Source organism: Mustela nivalis (genome assembly GCF_964662115.1).
Source record: "Mustela nivalis genome assembly, chromosome: 7".
Classification (NCBI taxonomy): Eukaryota; Metazoa; Chordata; class Mammalia; order Carnivora; family Mustelidae; genus Mustela; species Mustela nivalis.
The window spans coordinates 67250913-67269819 of NC_139026.1; the positions used below are offsets into that span (position 1 = coordinate 67250913).

Sequence of the window (18907 nt, forward strand, 5' to 3'; positions counted from 1 at the left end):
AATCTTTTTTAAAAAATAAAAAATAAATAAATTTCTTTGGCCAAGAGGTAACTCGGACACAAGTGGGGGAGAGCGATAAAAGGCAAGACACACTTCTATCTGGTGGGCCCCACCGCCTCCTAACACAACCAAGTTTGTCATTATCATGTGAGATGCTATCTACCAAGAACAGCAGTAAAAAACCTATTGGGAAAACTTATTTCCAAATTATCAATGCCAAATGCCCACCAAAAACAGTACAGCTTAATAAAAAGCACAACCACCTCCCACCTCTGGTCAGGAAAAAGTTCTCTTATATTGTTGTCTTTTGTAATCCTCTTACACTATGTGAACAACAGCCTTGAGCTGAGCTTCTGGAAACTGTCTGATAGGTTTGTGCTCAAGAACGAAGAAAGTGAAAACACAGATCCACAAGGATGTTCTGGCCCTAAATTCCATAGTGTTAAATGTGTTTGCAAGAAGGATGGCACTTACCCAGTCCAGTCACAAGACAGCTGCTCACAAGGCTGGGCTTCCAGAGCAGAAAGAAAATACGTATTCTCTTGGGGCACCTGGGTGGCTCAGTGGGTTAAGCCACTGCCTTCGGCTCAGGTCATGATCTCAGGGTCTTGGGATTGAGTCCCGCATCGGGCTCTCTGCTCAGCAGGGAGCCTGCTTCCCTTCCTCTCTCTCTGCCTGCCTCTCCATCTACTTGTGATTTCTCTCTGTCAAATAAACAAATAAAATCTTTAAAAAAAAAAAAAAAAGAAAATACGTATTCTCTTCATCACATCCTCTACCCCATTCAATTTTCATGCTCACACAAAGGGATCAAAGGTCCCTTCTGTCCAAAGTACCCTTGTAATACTCAACTCTCTTCCTCCCAGATATGCAAATGTCCAGTATATAATGTATGAAATTACAATATGTACATCAGAGCATTTCCCCAGGCTGCCCAAGCTCACGTGGAAGAGGATCACTTACTTGGCCCCTTCACTTACCTCTGGTCGTATATCCTCCAATGACATAAATTTTCCCCTTACACTCACACGCAGAGAACTCGGCCAGAGGGTTTGGTAAGGGTGCCACAAAATTCCAGGCATCCTGCTCGGGATTGTAACACTCAACATTAGAAACGGCCTGCCCACCAATGGCATAGAGTTTTGAATTAACAGCCACAAGTTTGAAGTTAGACCTGAAAGAGAGATACAAAGGCCCAGAGAGTCAGTTTTCTTAACCATAAAAAAGGCAAATGGCATCAACTGCTAAAGCAGACTGAGGAATGTGCTGGAGATCTAAAGAAAATTAGCTCTCCAAGCTGGGTGCCATTCTGCCTGGGGACAGAGGAATGGCCAAATGACACCTCAAATTTCACTCCTATCTCAGAATTCACAAGAATGAAGCATTTTTCAAATGTTAGCAATTAGAGATAAGCAACTCAATATAACCAAGAGTAGTCTTGCTTAGCCTTATGCCAAGAACCAAAGATATTTAAATAGTAATATTAATTTATTCATATTAACATTAAATAATAATTTATATTAATATTTAATATTTTAATATTTCTTTCAACTGCGGGAGCAAGTGTTAAGGGAGGAACGCATAACCTCCCTTGTCTCTCTACTCAGCATGTTTCCAATTCTTCCTCCCCATTGAGGAGGCTCCATGTTAGGTACACACTAGCACCTTCTATGGTGCATATGCTAAGGGTGGGTGCTAGAGGGTGGTTCAAAGACCCCTTTACCACAAGTGCTCCTGGCAGATCTCTCGCCCCCCCATCCCACCGCTCCATCCGAGGGCATCTTATATACTGTTTCACAACACAATACAAAGGGCTACATAAACACCAAACTAAACATATTTTGATACAGCACCCTTACGGGGGCTTCTGTATGTTAACAAATACTTAAATCAACAAATGCTCATTTATCATAATAGAAAATAATTTTAGGGGCACCCGGGTGGCTCAGCTGGTTGAGCGTCAGCCTTTGGCTCAGGTCATGATTCCAGGGTTCTGGGAGTCTGCTTCTCCCTCTCCTTCCTGCTCATGCTCTCTCTCACTATCTCTGTCTCTCTCAAATAAATAAAATAATTTTAAAAGGAGAAGACACTGGTTTTAAGCCCCATATTCAGTAATACAATCAAATACTGCTCATCAGCTTCAGATGCTACATAAAAGTCTTGTAACTTTTAACTTCTGAATTGAAAAGAAAAAACTAATTTGTTCCAGTGTAGCGCACAGAAATTAATGACTCCTTGAAGGCCAGATGGGATACACATTTGGGTCAGTCTCCCAGATTGGTGCTTGGTCTCAAGTTTACAGGAGTGTGAACAGAGCACAATGCAACAGAAAGACCTGAAGCAGCTCTCTGACCCTAGTCCAAACACACCAATTCACTATTGCTGGTATGGGGATAATACTCATCACAGGATGGTCAAGACATTACAGGCAACAGTTTCTCAGGAAGTACCACACTGAGATAAGATACTACCATTATCATTTCTTAGTTTTCTAGTGTTTGAAATAAAGTAGTAAATTTAGAGACCACATCTACCACTAATACAACAATGTCTTCAAAATTAACAATATCCTAAGAAAGAATGGGGAGACCCACATTTGAAAAATGCAGGTAAGAGGGTAGATGAGGAAGAAACAGGGAACAAGTTGGCCATGTGTGATCTCCCAGCAGGAGTCTAATCAACACTGATGTACCATGACATAGGACATGTGGGTAATAGCCACCTACACCTACTAAAACAGTAAGATGTTTTCAAAGGTGCCTGCAACGTGTCCGTTTAAATGAGTCTTTGTTTTGTTTTTCAAATGACAAAGTGAACAGAGTACTCTTCAGCAAGAACCTCACATTGTCCATTACACCTAGCCAGCCAGTCACATTTTATGCCAACCGACTTCACTGGGGTGGCAGCCACCGGGGGGGGGGGGGTCTCTACTTCATGTTGCTTACTTTTCCTGCTGCCAATGGTCCTTAAAATCTGACCATGAGGGCGCCTGGGTGGCTCAGTGGGTTAAGCCGCTGCCTTCGGCTCAGGTCATGATCTCAGGGTCCTGGGATCGAGTCCCGCATCGGGCTCTCTGCTGAGCAGAGAGCCTGCTTCCCTCTCTCTCTCTCTGCCTGCCTCTCCATCTACTTGTGATTTCTCTCTGTCAAATAAATAAATAAAATCTTAAAAAAAAAAAAAAAAATCTGACCATGATGCCCTCTCTGTGTGTGCAAATTTGGGGAACCAAAGGAAATAAAGCTTGCAAATAAGGACTAAATTTTACCAGTCTGCAATTTGTTTTTGCTTCCCAAAGGTACACAGATAGTAAATTTTCTAAGATCAAAACGGTTTTTAATATTCATCCAGCATAAGCATTTGTCCTAAGTAAACATGTAAGGGCTGAATGAGTAAGCAGTTAAAAGTAAACAATTCCATCTCTCCAGACCCAGCATGCTCAAATTCACTTGAAGAGAAGACGCTTTTCAATATTGAGTTGAAGATGAAACTGCCACCCCAACGCGGACCACTTAGTGAACACGCGTCCTGCTGAGGATTGTGAGCCCAGGCTCACACGGGGAGATCTTAGCTCCACCACTCAATGGCTGTGTGACCTTAGATAAGTCACTAAATCTCAGTTCATCTCGTCCTCAGTTTCCCCACCTGTGAAGTGGAGAAAGGAACATATATCACACAGGAAGAGTTGAAAAGGGGAACACCTGCAGAAAGGGGTCACAAGAGGGAATGCTTTTTCTGGGTGTCATAAGACTAAATTTCTTAATTCCGAGAGGATCTCTTTGTCATTTGTTAACTGCAACAGTCACCGGCTGGAATGTATTCTGGAATTACATACAAAGTGCTCTCTCATCCATAAATTCTCACCATGAAGCACCTCATTTCCTACTCTTTGAAAGTAACTCTTTCACTCTTCACCTACTGGAAGGGTGAAAGTATGAATCCAAGCTACGGCTTTAAAAAAAAAAAATTCATCTCTAGTGTTTTCTTAATATTGATCCCTGACATACTACCTTCAGGGGGTAAAAAGAATAATTTTTAAACCAAATAATGATGTGTTGTAGCTACATCCTTGACTGACTTAGAAATAAAGGGGAAAAAATGCTGATTTAATTACTACTTCACCTCAAGGAAATAAAGAGCCCAGCAAATCCTTAAAAACTAAGTGACATGAAACACGCTGAACCCTGCTACACAGATCAACAGTAGCTGTATACAGCTGTAGGGCGGCCGGTGACACAGAGGTGGGAGCGGCTTCGAGTGCTGGCCCTGTAACCATGCAAACTTATGAAACTCATCCTCAATTTCCCCTTGGGAAGATGGAGCCAATACTACTAAAAAGAGATTAAAAAGATCTAAAAAGAGACTACTCCAAAGAGATGCTGTGAGTGTGAAATAGGAAGTGACATCTAAAACAGTGTCTACAACATGTAGCCCAGAGTTAAGAGCTCAAGAAATAGGAACCATTGTCAAGGTTTGGTACAAAGAAAAGTTTGTTGCCATTGGAGTAAACATCAGAGAAAAATGGCAAGATCTTTTCTCAACCACACAGAAAAGACATATAGTTTGTGGAGCATTCAGGTCCTTGTGTCCCCTCCTCCTCCTCCTCTTGCCTACCTTCTGCCACTTCCCTATGGATTAACCTCCCCTGAGGACCAGCAGGTCGCTACCTACTAGGTGTCTGAGAGACTGGAGCACACGAAGCAACTACTGGACAAAATCACAATGAGTGGGGGATGAACAGACATATAGTTTTCTTTCCTTCCCACTATTCTCGGGCTGCAACCTTAACTAGAAAGGAGACCAGAAATGCCCTAAAATACTAAACTTTGGCCCAGAGAAAAAGGGAACAGCTAAGGCTGACGACGGTAATTCCGTCTCAGCCAGGAAACTTGTTTAACTCTCTCCCGGCTTTGTATTCACACACAGAACAACTGCAGAGCAAAAGTACAGGGCAATCAGAGAGACTAGAGATGTTAGAGACGGAGAAATGAACGACCAGGATTGCTGCAACAATGGCCAGTTCCTGCAAGTTATCACCAATGGAAGCAAGGAGGGAGGGCAAGCAATGTTGTGGGTACACAGACTTTCGCACAGATGTCCTGACAACTCCTGAGATCAAACCCACATGCAGACCACTGGGCAGTGGGGCATCCCTGGACTTCAAAGCAGCCTCTCTGCTCTGCTGTGTACTCACACTGCCATTTTCAAGTGTGCCAGCACAACACTAACATCTCTTTCTTCCTTTTTGGGCGGGGGGGGGGGGGCATGGGGAACACTACTGGTCACATGCACCATTTTATCCAGGGTGCAAAGGGCTTTACAGAATCTCTCAAGCTAGGGTTCCTGCCTGTCCCATACTATTTAAGATTCTGAGATCACCACCCTATTCCGTTGCTGAGGAATGTGGGCTGCTTTGCATTTGACCACTTTGTCAAAGTAAAACAGTAAAGGTACTGTGATGTAAAGGTACATCACAGAGGCAGTGAATCAAGCCAGATGTGAAATGCTGTGTAATCACAGGGGCTGAAATCTGCTTTTCCTCAAGGTTCTAAGTTTCCTCTGGTGTTTCCAGAAACTGTATTAGATACATTATCCAGAAACAATCCCATTCTAAGTTTCATTTTTACTTGTTTCATCATCTAAATTCCTTGAGGACAGGAACCATGTTGTCTTTGTTGTTTGCCCAATAGTGACTAGAAAGATGCTAGACATGAATGAAGGCTGTGGTGAAGCTCAAACACATGTAATGAAATTTTTAAAAGCAGCACAAAGCATCTGTGCTCCACTTCTCTGAAGAAAATAATTTTTAAGAAAATTAAAAAATGCACATGAAGATGGTCACTGCCAGTCTAGAAGCCAAACTGTAAATACTCTAAATGGTTATATCTATTCAATGGATATTTACATTTTGGTTACGCTACTTACTACACACCTTAGCAAATTACTTACTTACAGTTTCTGACTGTAAAATGGGAACCTGCCTGATACAGTCTTTGTGAAGAATAAGTGAGATAATACATGCAAAGCAGTAAGAACAGTACCTAGCACAGAGTAAATGTTCAGTTAAATGTTACCTAATATTATTTTTCTGCTATTCTAAATAACGACAGTGACTGTTACAAGATAAAAATATTCACAATATTACATTTAAAAAAATAATATAGTCACTTTTATTACAATAATATATGATATAGTTCATAATTCAAAAACAATGGTGCATTTTGAGCATCTATGAATTATTGGATACCACATTAGCAGTAGGGGCACACAGAAGCAATGAACTGGACCTGACTGGAAGGGAGAGAAGCAGACATAAGCAGAAAACTTCAATTCGAGGTGGAAAGTATTCTAGAGAAACAAAGAATTTGAATATTTAGCCTAACTCAGAGTTCAGAAAGGGACATCCAATTGAGCTGACCCTCAAATCTGAGTCAAAGTATGAGAGAGATAAAGAAGGTTACAAATTCCAACATGGCACCCAATTTTAAAATTTGATGGAAAAAAGTATCTGTGTAGAAAAAAAACAGTAGCTCGGGGTTGCCTGACTCGCTCAGTCAGTGGAGCACGCAACTCTTAATCTCAGGGTTTTGAGTTCAAGCCCCACCTTCGCCCAGAACTTACTTAAAAAAAAAATAAACAAAAGTTTTAAAAAAAACTAGAAAATTCCTGAGAATAGCTGCAAAAAATATACAGACTATACAAAGATCATAAACCTTTCCTGAAAGACCAAAAGACCTAAATACATGGAAAAACATTTTTTCTATCTGCAAAGTATTATGAAACTATTAATCCTCCTCCAACTTAACTGATAAATATCAATCAAAACTCCAACAGAACTTGACAATTGGATTCTAAAGTTTCTCTGAAGGGGAAAATGTACAAAGAATAGCTAAGAGAATAAAAATAAAACCAAAAAGGGGTGCCTGGGTGGCTCAGTGGGTTAAGCCTCTGCCTTTGGCTCAGGTCATGATCTCAGGGTCCTGGGATCGAGTCCAGCATTGGGCTCTCTGCTCAGCAGGGAGCCTGCTTCCCCCTCTCTCTGCCTGCTGATCTGCCTACTTGTGATGTGTCTCTCTCTCTCTGTCAAATAAATAAATAAAATCTTAAAAAAAAAATAAACAGAAAAAAATGGGTCTCTATTCCACGAGACAACAGAATAGTTTACCAAGCTGCAATAATTTAAAAGTATGCTATTGGAAAAAATAAATAAATAAATAAATATAAATAAAAGTATGCTATTGGTAAAGGAAAAGCCAATATGTCAATATGGAAACAGGAAAATTATCATCTGATAACTGGTTGTGCAAATCACAGTGAGGACTGAGGCCACTGAGACATTTAGGAAACATGCTATAACCTTACATTATACTTTACATAAAAATAAATCCCAAACACATTCAAATATAAATGTAAAAAGGCAAAACCATAAAATAGATTATAAGACAGATGAATATTTGTATATTCTTAACTTGTAGACACCTTTCCTGTGCAAGATTAAAAGCTAATAGTATGTAGGACAAATTTGACTCCCCCAAAATTTAAATTTCCTCATGTAAGAATATGTGATACATTTGTATAAAGAGATCTTTTTAAGATTATAATGAAGATTAGGTATTACATATTAAAGATTTAAAATTTAAAAAAAAAAAAAAAAAAAAGAATACATGATAAACCTGATGTCCAAAATTGGAGGCTCACAATGCCAGTGTTGTCCTACAGTTTGTTTGGTCTGCAAGGTTTCTGTTATTGTTGATGTTGGTTTTTTCAATGCAGTAAGTTGCCAGTCTTTAAAAATCAGGGCATCTGGCTATCTGGCAATGCTTTCTATACTTGGAGATAGCAACAAGCTGTGGGTGAGAGGGGTGGGGCCCTCTTGCGGTAGGGTGACAGCTCTCCGATTCATCATCACTCCAACCCACCCCTCTACTCATTGACTTCACCAGCCTAGTCACTTTGTGGATTTTTATTTTTGAGGCCTTCCAGTAAAATAAAGGCAGGGGGAAAACAGTGCAACATTACCTAAGAGACAAGAGATTGATTCTACGTATGTAAACAGAATTTCTAAACGGAATAGGAAAAAGATAAACCAATTGTATTTTTCATTGGCAAAGGCCACTTATAAAATATATACAAAGTGCCAATAAACATCTGAGAGGAAAAATTTCTCTCCCAAGCAGAAAGATTCACATCAGTGTTTGCCAACTGGATTGGTAAAAATATAAAATGATGATAATATCCTGTCTTGGCAGGAGTACAGGAACTGGCAAGCTCAGACACTGTTGATAGGAGAGGAGATCTGAACAATGTTCTGATGGGCAATTTGGCAGGGGCTACCAAAATTTAAAACTTATATATACTTTGGCCCACCTATCCAGAGATTCCAGGAATTTGTTATTTAGGACTACTGAAAAATGCCTGCTAAGAGAGGCACATCTATGCCAAGATGTTCAACATAGCATTTTTTAAAAAGATCTTATGTATTCGAAAGAGAGAGTGAGCGAGTGAGAGAGCACAAGTGTGGGGAGGGGCAGAGGGAGAGGGAGAAGCAGACTCCCTGAGGAGCAGGGAGCCTAACATGGGACCCATTCCAGGGCCCTGGGATCATGACCTGAGCCAAAGGCAGATGCTTAACCCACTGAGCAACCCAGGCATCCCATTATAGCAGTGTTTATAATGGCAAATAGAAGCAACTTAAATGCTCACGAGTAAGGGATGGGCTGATTACATTACCATACAGCCAAAGGCTAGAATACAGCTCTTAATGAGTGAGACAGCTCTATGTATGTTGATATTTGTTGATACAGAAAAAACTCTCCAAGTGGAATTGTCATAATAATCAGCACAGCCTAATCAACCTATGGTAAAAATATATAGAAGATGAACAGACACCCCTACATGTACACACATACAAACATTTTCCCCTAACAATTATTAACATACTTATGTTTATATAAATGTACATTTATAACATATATTTACAAATGTATAATATATAAATATATATCAGTAGATACACATATCTTCCACTCTGTGGTTTCTCGTGTCATTTGTAATTTTTCTAAGCATGTATTTACGAATTACTTGAATACCTTTTTTTTTTTCCCCCTGGAGGACATAAAGAATATTCCTAAAAAGAAAAAGAAAAAAGAAAAACGACTATCAAGGATTTGTAAAGAAAGAAAAGGGGGCACTGGAGTGACTCAGTTGGTTAAGGATCTGACTTGATTTTGGCTCAGGTCATGATGCCAGCATCATGAGATCAAACCCTACGTCAGGCTCTGTGCTGGACACGGAGCCTGCTTAGGATTCACTTTCCCCCTGTGGCCTTCCCCGCTTCTCTAAAAAAATAAGAATTCTGTGAGGTGTTATGTTAGAACTCAAGCTGGATTTGGGGGTGGAGGGGTTCTGTTGAGCAGCAGTTGATACAGCTGGACACACGTGTGTAGAGGTGACAGACAACCGGCTGGGCTTTCCACCCCAAATCTGAGCACCATTCGTAACCACTGAATGTCCCTTTGTTACCTCAATTAAAGCTTGTAGAATTTGCCTAAAAATAACACTTCTGATACCAAACCTTAAATACAGTATCATCTCAGTGGTATAAATAATACACTAAAAAGGGCTTGGAAGAAAACATGCCAATCTCTACACAGTATTGCCTCTGTGAGGGAGGGAGCAGGAGTGATAGTCTTTCTGTTTCTTGATTCTTTTCCATTTTCCACTTTTCTAAAATAAGTATGTATTATTTTTATCACCAGAAAAAAAAGAACACTTTCCAAAATGAATTTCATGTTAGAGTAGAAATAAAGCCACTGTTCCCCCCACCCCCCTAGGCTGGGGTACCCTTAAGTCAAGTATGTATGTATAATGGTCTTCCCATTCCAGTTACAACTTTCTTTGCCTGGTGGTGAGTCCCCCAACTACTTGTTCCACACTTCAGGGTAGGGCCCATGTGGGGGTTGAGATGGATACAAGAATAGCAGAAAAAAGGGTATTCCTGTCCTTTCGTGGATCATACTGATTGATTCTTCTCCCCACTTAAGTGTGAATGGCTCTGGGCCATCTTGAGTCCTTCCATCTTTCTTTCCTACCATCTCTTCCTGTATCTGCTCTGCTCTTTTTTTTTTTTTCCCTTCTTCTTCCTTTTCCTTTCCCTCCTCTATTCCCTACTCTCCCTCGCCTCCCCTCCTCCTTTACCTGTCTTCATGTCACCCAAGGGCATGTTGGGAGGGATTTGAGGATGGGAGGAGGAAGGTTGGGTGCACTGAAACGTTCTAATTTTGTAGGTGACCACTGCCAGGCTCAAATTTTAGAACAAAGACGAAACTGTCTGGGAAGGAAGGGAGATGCAAAAGAGAGGATACAAAATAAAAAAGACAATCCAAGGTACAATTCTAATGGTAATCTGTTTACAGATTGGGGCCCCAGTGTGGAAAGCTTCAAAGTCAATAACAACAACAAAAATCCTCCCAAGACCGCATTACAGGTCACTGCCCGGTCTGTCACTGTAATCAGGATTAGAGCCTAAAAAATTAAAAAAAAAGGTAAAAATGAAAGCAAACTTAAAAAAAGTTTTCCTTTACAGTATCCTTCCAGGAAACCACAGACATCCCCCACCCCACGCCCCCCAACTGGGAAAGAGGCAAAAAGGCAGTTTGTCTGAAAGAGCGATACCTACAATGAAAGTACTCGGTTAGTTGACCTGGCGGGGGCCACTTCTTCCTCGCAAGTTCTCAGTTCCTTGGGAACTCTGCCAGAGTCCAGGCCAGCGACACTCCTGAAGATGTCATTCCCACTTCAGCAAAATCTCCTGCGATTGCCCAGCAAACATCAAGGGAATGAACGAACTAGTGAGCAAGTGAATGAATGGAACGGGAAAAGAAGCAGAAGCAGCCCCGCTGGGCGCTTACCTCTTCTGGTTCATGGAGGCCACCTGGAGCCACTCATTGGTGCTGGGGTTGTAGGAGTGCGCAGCCGAGATTTCCTGGCTAGTGATCCTATACCCGCCCACTATGAAGAGGTAGTTGTCCAGGATGGCAGACCCGTAACCCCTGACGTTCACCAGGTCGGGAGGAAGGTTGTTGGCCAGCGGGAACCAACGTTCGGTCATCTCCTCATACCTGAGCATGGACGGGGGCTCCCCTTGGTAGGGGTGTGGGGCCAGGGGGCCCCCCAGGAAATCCCCCAGGGCTACAAGAACCGGAGTCCCGGTCATCCGGGCCTCTCTCAGCCTCTGCTTCAGGCTGACATCCCCGGGGGCCTGAGGAGGAGCCCCCAGGAGGTGGAACTGGGGCTTGCACAGCACCTCGTGGAAGTGGACGACCATGAAGCGCAGGCAGGCCTCCTGCAGGTCGGGCAGCCCGTACACCTGCGCCAGGCGGTACAGCTCCAGGCAGTTGGTGAGCCGCACCTGGGACAGCAGCAGCTGCAGCAGAGACGTGACCTGAAGGAAGGAGGCCGCTTCCACCAGCTCCGCCAGCAGGCTCACCTCGTCCATCTCCTCTTCCTCCTCCACCCCGCCGCCCTTCTCCGCCTGCGGGCCCAGGAGCCAGCCTTCGCGGGCCCCGCCGGCGTTGATGAAGTCCAGCACCAGGCGCAGGCCCGGGGCGCTGAGGCCGCGCAGCTGCTGCACCTCGGGGCCGCCGGCCTCCTGGCTCAGGGCCTCGCGCATGCCGGAGCGGTAGAGGGCGCGGAAATAGTCGCTCTGCTCGATAAGCTTCCTCTTGCTCACCGGGTAGCAGCGGTCCTCCAGGCGGATCTGCACCATCTCCTCGGCCGACATGGCTGGGGGGCCGGGGGCCGCGGGGGTGCCCGCCAGCTCTGCGCGCTCGCCTCCCCGCCCCCACGCGCTCGCCGGGTTCCGGGTTGGGCGCGCCGAGGGATGGCGCCGCGGAGGAGGAGGGAGGCGACGGGCCGCCGCCCGCTCCCGCGTCCGCCCAGCCTATCTGGGTCGCGGCGGCGCCCCCGAGGCAGCCCCTCCTCCTGGTCCCGGGGGCGGCGGCTCAGCCTCGCTCCCCCGCAGCGGCCGCCCTGCCGGTCTGCTCTGCCTCAACGCCACAAAAGGCCGGGTTGCCGCGCGCCGCGCGTCGGGAGGCGGCCGCCGTCCTCGTCCGGGTTGTCCGGGCCGCGTCCGCCGCCGAGGGGATCCCAGCCCCCAGCCCGCAGCCTCCTGCCACGCCTCGCTTCTCACTTCCGCCCGCAGGACCCCTGCCGCCCGCCAGACCTGCGAGCGGATCCGTCGTCGGGGAGGGCCGCGGGCCCCGGCGCTCCGGCTGCGGCCACGTCCCCGCAGCCTCCCCCGCACGCCCGGCGCAGCGGCTCTGCGGCCTGCGGGCTCCGCAGCGACGCGCGGGTTGGGAGGGGGACTGGAGGCGAGGTGAAGCCAGTCCGCTGTTTCTTCCGCGCTGCTTTACGAGCGGGGAGACAGAGAAGAGAAGAAGAAACAGGCGTGGGGGGACCGGGATGATGGGAGTCGGGGGTCCTGGGAGTCAAAATGACATCACATCTGGGATCGCCCATCTAGCCCAATCCGGCATAGTGTCCCGGGGCCTGAGGCACATAGGCCGTCCCTGCACACGCAGGTGACACCTAGAGCTGATTCTTCGCCAGGGTCATCGTGGAGGAGCCATCTTGCAGAAAGAAGGTCCAGGCAGATGGCAGCAGTTCTGCAGGGCTCGCTGGGCTGCACAGTACAGCAGATGAAACGGGTCGGGAAGCAGAGGAGCTTGTATTTGCTGCTGGGGCCCGTTATGTCTTTTTATGCTATTAAAAGAAAGACAATTTAAGTGAAGACACGTGACTTCTTTTAAAACCTCGTCTAAAAGTTATTGCTTTTCCTCTTTCAGTTTGGTTGGGCTAGCCATGACAGATGGTCTGAGCAGAAGATCTGGCCGCCTTTAGTCATACTGGCCTACCGAGTGGCGTTTCTTGCCACCCTATGTTCCCCAGCCCATGAGGACTACTGAAGGAGGGGCAACTTCCCGGTCTTCTCTCACTGGACGTTGCAAAGAGATGAGTAAAAAGCTCAGGCCAAATAATGAAGACCTCGTGTTGTTCATGAGATATGAATTAATCTTAGAAGAGAGTGAGAGGGATACTGTTAGGTTAGCTTTGGGTAGATGGAGGGATAAGGATTGGGAGGGAACTGGCACCCTATCCTAAAAAACAAAACAAACAAAAAACAAAAACAAAAAAAATGTGAAATTTTTCCCAGACCAAGATTCTTCCGTAATAGTCCTCAACTTGGGGAGGAGATGTATTTGGGCTTTGTTTTTATTATGACAAGCTTCATCTGTCTTCTGGAATGGCAAGTTGTTAAATGACACCTTCTTCATAAATACATTTCCGCTTTTTGAAACAAGTTATCTCCTACAACCGGATTAACATTTTACCTTAGTAAGGGGAGAAGCATTAAAAACCAGAGAAGAAAGATTGGTAAAGCATGAAATCATTTCAGCACCTTTTTGGTTAATTTGTTCTTCTCACTATGTAACTTAACTGCCTCGTGGTGAGTTGTCCTCCATTATCTTCTCTATAAAACACCATGGATAAGGAACTAACATATTAAAGACATAGAAAAAAATTCTAGTAGATTCTGGCCTCCCTGGGAAAAGTGAAGGAGACAAGGATGGATCTATGACTTGCCTTATTCATCTGTTTTTTGTTTTTAAATCTGTGAACTTTATCTTTTCGCCTTGTTTCTTGGACTTTAAATCATTACTAATAAAAGTAATGATTCTCAAGCAACTTCTCACACTTCTGTTCTCAATAAGGGTGCAGTCAAGACATTCTAAGTTTCTTGGGTGTAGGCAACCATGACTTTAGCAACCTCTTTGGGAAAGTAAAGCGCCACCTCTAGTATTAGGCCCTAAACTGGCAAATTTTGCTGGGAGGCACATCCTCTATTAAAGAGGCTTGGACTTGGGATTTATTTGTGCCTCCACTGGCAACAATGCCAGATTCAGTGGGTCAGCCAAGAAGAACAGGCTCTTAGTCTCTTCCCTGTCCTTTTAGAATCTTTCACCAATGGATGCTTTTGTTTCCAAACGTCATGGATATGCCTCAGACTGGTATTTTCTTGCCTTCTAAAAAGAGACCCAAAAAAATCACACTCAAAGAATGATGCACATCAGAAAGGCAATTCACGCACAGTAATATTATCAGAGTAAGATTAGCTTGGGCAGGGAATCTGGGGTGTGAGTCTGACAATACCAGGCACTAAACCTGTAAGCTTTTTGACCCTGATAATGATAATAATGTCACTTAGGATTTGAAGTATCTTAAAAGACAAATCATTTTTATAACTTACACAGTAAGCTTTCTGTTGAGCTAGAAATGCAAAGTCAAAGCAATATAAACTCATTTATAAAAGATCTAAAATATTATTTCTAAGCCTTATGAAAATATTGCTCATATATAGTTGGTGGTATAATTTTATAGATCTGTTATTGACTGAACAATGAATAATAAAGACTGGCCTTTGTGGTACTATGACTCACTTCAGACACTTTATATTTTATGATCTTTTTACAAAAGACTACAGTAAGTGTCAGACACAGGCTGTTTCTTTAAGAATTTCTGGAAAATACAACCTTAATGACTGAGAAGAAAAAAAATATTTAAGTACAAGATGTTTATTACATTGTTGCTTTTAATAATAAATAATTAGAAAACATAACGTATAATAGTAATAGTAGCCAGCATTTATTGAGTATTTATTATATGCCAAGCACTGACTTGTCGGTGATTTTGTGGATTACAATACAATTTTTTATTTTGCTTCATAGCTGAGGAAGCTGAAGTACAGAGTAAATTTTGGTACATTCGTAGAATGAAATACTGGAGAGCCATTACAACTTAGGATAAACATGTAGATCCTTCTTTAGAAACCCTGAAAAATATAATTTTACCCTGGGTATTTAGAAAACAGTTTCTGGAGGGACAAATGGGTGGCAGAGTCAGTTAAGCATCAGGTTCTTGGTTTCAAGTCAGGTCGTGACCTCGGGGTCGTGGGATTGAGCCCTGAGTGGGGTCCATGCTCAGTGTACAGTCTGCTTAAGATTCTCTCTCCCTACTCTCTGCCCTTCCCACTCATGTTCTCTGTCTCTAAAACAAATAAATAAATAAATAAATAAATCTTTAAAAAACAGTTTCTGGAACAGCATGAATCCATTTACATACAATGGCATATATATATATATCTATATATATATATATATTTTTTCTATAGAGATGTCTAGAAGGATGTTAATGAAAGTGTTAAGACTATAGGACTGTAGTTTTTATTCCTTTTTGTGCTTTACTGTAAGTTTGGATTTTTATTTTATTTTTATTTTTTAAAACTTTTTAGAGATTTTTATTTATTTATTTGACAGAGAGAGACACAGCACGAAAGGGAACACAAGCAGGGGGAGTGGGAGAGGGAGAAGCAGGCTTCCCATGGAGCAGGGAGCCCAATGTGGGGCTCAATCCCAGGACCCTGGGATCACAACCTGAGCCGAAGGTAGATGTTTAACAACTGAGCCACCCAGGTGCCCCAAAAGTTTGGGTATTTAAAGTGAAACATATATCAATTTAATAAAAAGCAAAACATGTTAATAAAGATTATTTCCTTTTCTTTTTTAACAAGCAAAACTGAAATATTTTCCTTTCATGCAAGCATGTGGGACAATTTAAATGACTATAAAGTAGTACAGTTCTTTAAAAATGGCTCAGGGTCTCTTGGGTGATTCTCCGTGTGTTGGCTATCCAACTTTTGGCTTTAGCTCAGGTCATGATCTCTGGGAAGGGACAGGAGATCCAACCCCTTTCATCTTTATACCACCCCCATCAGGTCAGGCTCCCTGCTCAGCAGGGAGTCTGTTTTTTCCTCCCCCTCATTCTCTACCCCCACCTTGACCCACCCATGTGTGCACTCTCTCTCTCTCAAATAAATATTAAAAAAAAATAAAAATCGTTCATATTTAATTCCGATTGAGCATCTTAATGTAAGTAAAACTTCCATTTTTTTTGCAGTCAGTTTTATGTCAGTGTTTTCCAAACATCTTAGTAAATCACCTGGGAACAGATGATCAGGACTAGGGAAGATGAGGGAGAGACAAGGGGATGGGGGAGGCCGGAGAGAGATTGCAGCTGACTTTGCCATTTGGATCAGTTCTGGCTCAGTTTACAAATCTGGTGATGATCCAGAGTGCCATGGAACCCACAGGTAACACAGAATCTTCTTTTCTTCACTAAAGTGCTAAATGAAACGATTTCCTCGAGGGTTAACTAACAATATTTCCACATCCCCCCAAAATGGCATATTTGGCTTCAAAAAATAATACAATAATTTCTTTTTCAAACTTCTTTTGGTGATCTCAATATTTCAAATTTTTGAAATGTGCTTGTTTGTGTTGAGCAAATGTGGGTTGCATGGAGCAAGAATTTAGATTGTTTAGATGTTTTGAAGGACATAGGTAGATATATGTCAACTAGCAAAAAGAAAGAAAATAAATATATATTTTAAATATTCTGATTTTTTTGTCTGAAGTCCAGAATCAGAGTTAAGCATCACCCATGTCATATGATCAAGGTTTATAATAAGGAAAACATTTCATTATTGCAGAATTTCCAGTTATAATTGTCTAAAGACTACTTTCATTTGTTTTTCATTTTTCCAAGATTTTAAAGCTACTTGGAAAGAAATAGCAAAAGCAACACAATACGTTAAAATAATTCTCTTGGTTCTTCTACACTTTCTTTCCATGGTTTGATACTGACTTATTAATTGCCAGTGCCTCCTATCCAAGTACACATGGCAGATTTCTGGGATGTGTACTGAGGGTACCCAAGGGTGTAAACTGACCACAGTGTGAGAAGCTGTCCCGGGCTAAGCCCTAGAAAGTTAATCAGGCACACAAGAGAGCAATTAATTTTTTAAAGGGAATTTTTTTTTTTTACAGAATTTATTTATTTGAGAGAGAGAGAGAGTGTGTGTGTGTGTGTGTGTGTGTGTGAGAGAGAGAGAGTACAAGCAGAGGCAACAGCAGAGGGAAAGGAGAAACAGATTTCCCGTTTAGCAGGGAGCCCAATGCAGGGCTTGATCCCAGGACCCGGGATCATGAGCTGAGCCAAAGGCAGACGCTTAACTGACTGAGGCACCCAGGTGCCCCAAAGGGAAATTTTTTTGAAAAGGTTGCCAATCTAGATTCTCACCTTAAAGATGCTTCTAACTCCCATAAGCCTGAAGGGAAGGTGTGTGGGGGGGTGTGCCTTTCAGCATTTTCCCATGGTATCCATTTACCTGACTGTCCATCGCAGGGAAACTGTGTCCTCTGGACTTCCAGGGATACTTTAAGCATCCAGTAGAATTCCATGATTTTAGAGCCTCTGTAGCTTCCAAGTTGTGGTTTTCTTCCTCCAGAAGAAAGGGCACGAACACACGTCTGTTTTTAGCTGGAAGCCAGAACTTTAAAAAGCCACAGTCCTGCAATAACTAACCTGTTCAGAGCTGGAACTCTAAAATGTACACGAAGAGGAATATAAAACTTCTTTTAAAATTGTTCTCTTTACAGCATCAACTACTTTCTTATCAAAAATTTAAATGTCTAAATTTGAATCTTTTTTAATCCTTTCCCTTAAACTTGACAGTCCAGTCTTTAAGGAATGCATTTGTAATCTAAAATGTATTAGCAATGTATTATTCATTGAATTCTGCCCTCTTCTTTATCCTCCTGGCTGGCCCAGAGGTAACAGGGGAGGGGTGGGATAGAGCTCCCCACAGTTAACCTTACACAGAAGCAGCAAAGGTTTGGCCAACCACAGTTCCACAACAGCTTTAGGGATACTCTGAGGTCTGGTAATTGTATGCTATCCCTCTGTAATCTTATTTTATTAAAGAAGTTGATACCTTTGGTCAATGGAGATTTCCCAGCGCATGGTTCCTACTACACTGCAGCAGGAGGAAAGTCTGTTTTGTACTTTAGGGAGGACAGACTGGATACTGGCACTCAGCAAATCAGACTTCAGGGTTTCCAGAAATAACATGATGCATTTTATGGAGCAATGTTATTTAGGAGAAGGGGGATAGCATCAGTGACGTACCCCCACCCACTAGAATTCCAAATGTTCACATCCTTGTCAGTGGACTCTCTTCCTCTTTAAAGGACATTGAATGGGCTTTCCGTTGGATGTGTGATTTGCAAATGGGGCTAGTGCTCCCCTATAATCAGGGTCAGGGTAGCGTTCACCTGGCCTGCTGCCTTTCTACCATCCGGGCCTCTCCCAGTAATTGCAGTGTTTGCCTTCCCATGACTCCCTCTTTTGTTACAACATCTGTCACTTGATTTTTGTTTTTCTTTCTCTGGTGAACTCCGGTGCATTAGCAATCTGAGAGGGCACTGCAACTAGAAATCTGATAAGCCCCAGGGGCTTCTGTAGCCAACTGAACTTTTCATGAACATAAAATCCTGGGATTGGAAAATGATTCCAGGTAATCCTGTGTGGAATGGAATGTGTGAAAGATTAGAGAAAAATCCATGGACAGTTTCTTTTAAAAGGGCATTTTCCACATTTATAGAAACAGTTACTGTAGTTCACCATGTTCTGTGAGATGTCTGAACATAGCCCTGCAATATACTGGTGTGAATGCCATGTTCTTGGAAGAAATAGAAGCTACTCAGAGCTCTTCCAGCTGGGAGAAACCAAAACCACCTGCAGATGCACTTTTCCTTTCAGTTTCCTGTAACGTGGCTGTCTTCTACCATGATCCCATGCATGACAATGTCAACTGCCTCCATGTTCACTGCCCCACACTGGAGAGCTGCATATTAGAGCCTGGAACCAGTGCCATTTTATACAACGTAACAGAAGGTAATGATTTGTGCATTTTGTGTTTATGCTGAAGAATGTTGGTAACGCTCTAGTAGAG

The 18907-nt window shown here is 43.0% G+C and overlaps 2 protein-coding genes across 2 annotated transcripts in view; both read right to left on the bottom strand.

Moving 5' to 3' along the window:
* Positions 1–18907, bottom strand: part of LOC309870266 (liprin-beta-1-like) — a gene marked incomplete at its 3' end in the record, with an annotated part of 138739 nt that overhangs the window by 58667 nt on the left and 61165 nt on the right. The gene's annotated exons all lie outside the window — the stretch shown is intronic.
* LOC309868519 (kelch-like protein 42) lies at positions 775–11911 on the bottom strand. The gene is made up of 2 exons (XM_082738443.1): positions 10908–11911; positions 775–1174 (listed from the first exon to the last, which is right to left on the bottom strand). Exons 1-2 carry the CDS (start codon positions 11777–11779, stop codon positions 973–975), a joined length of 1074 nt encoding a protein of 357 aa, XP_082594569.1. The 5' UTR covers positions 11780–11911; the 3' UTR covers positions 775–972.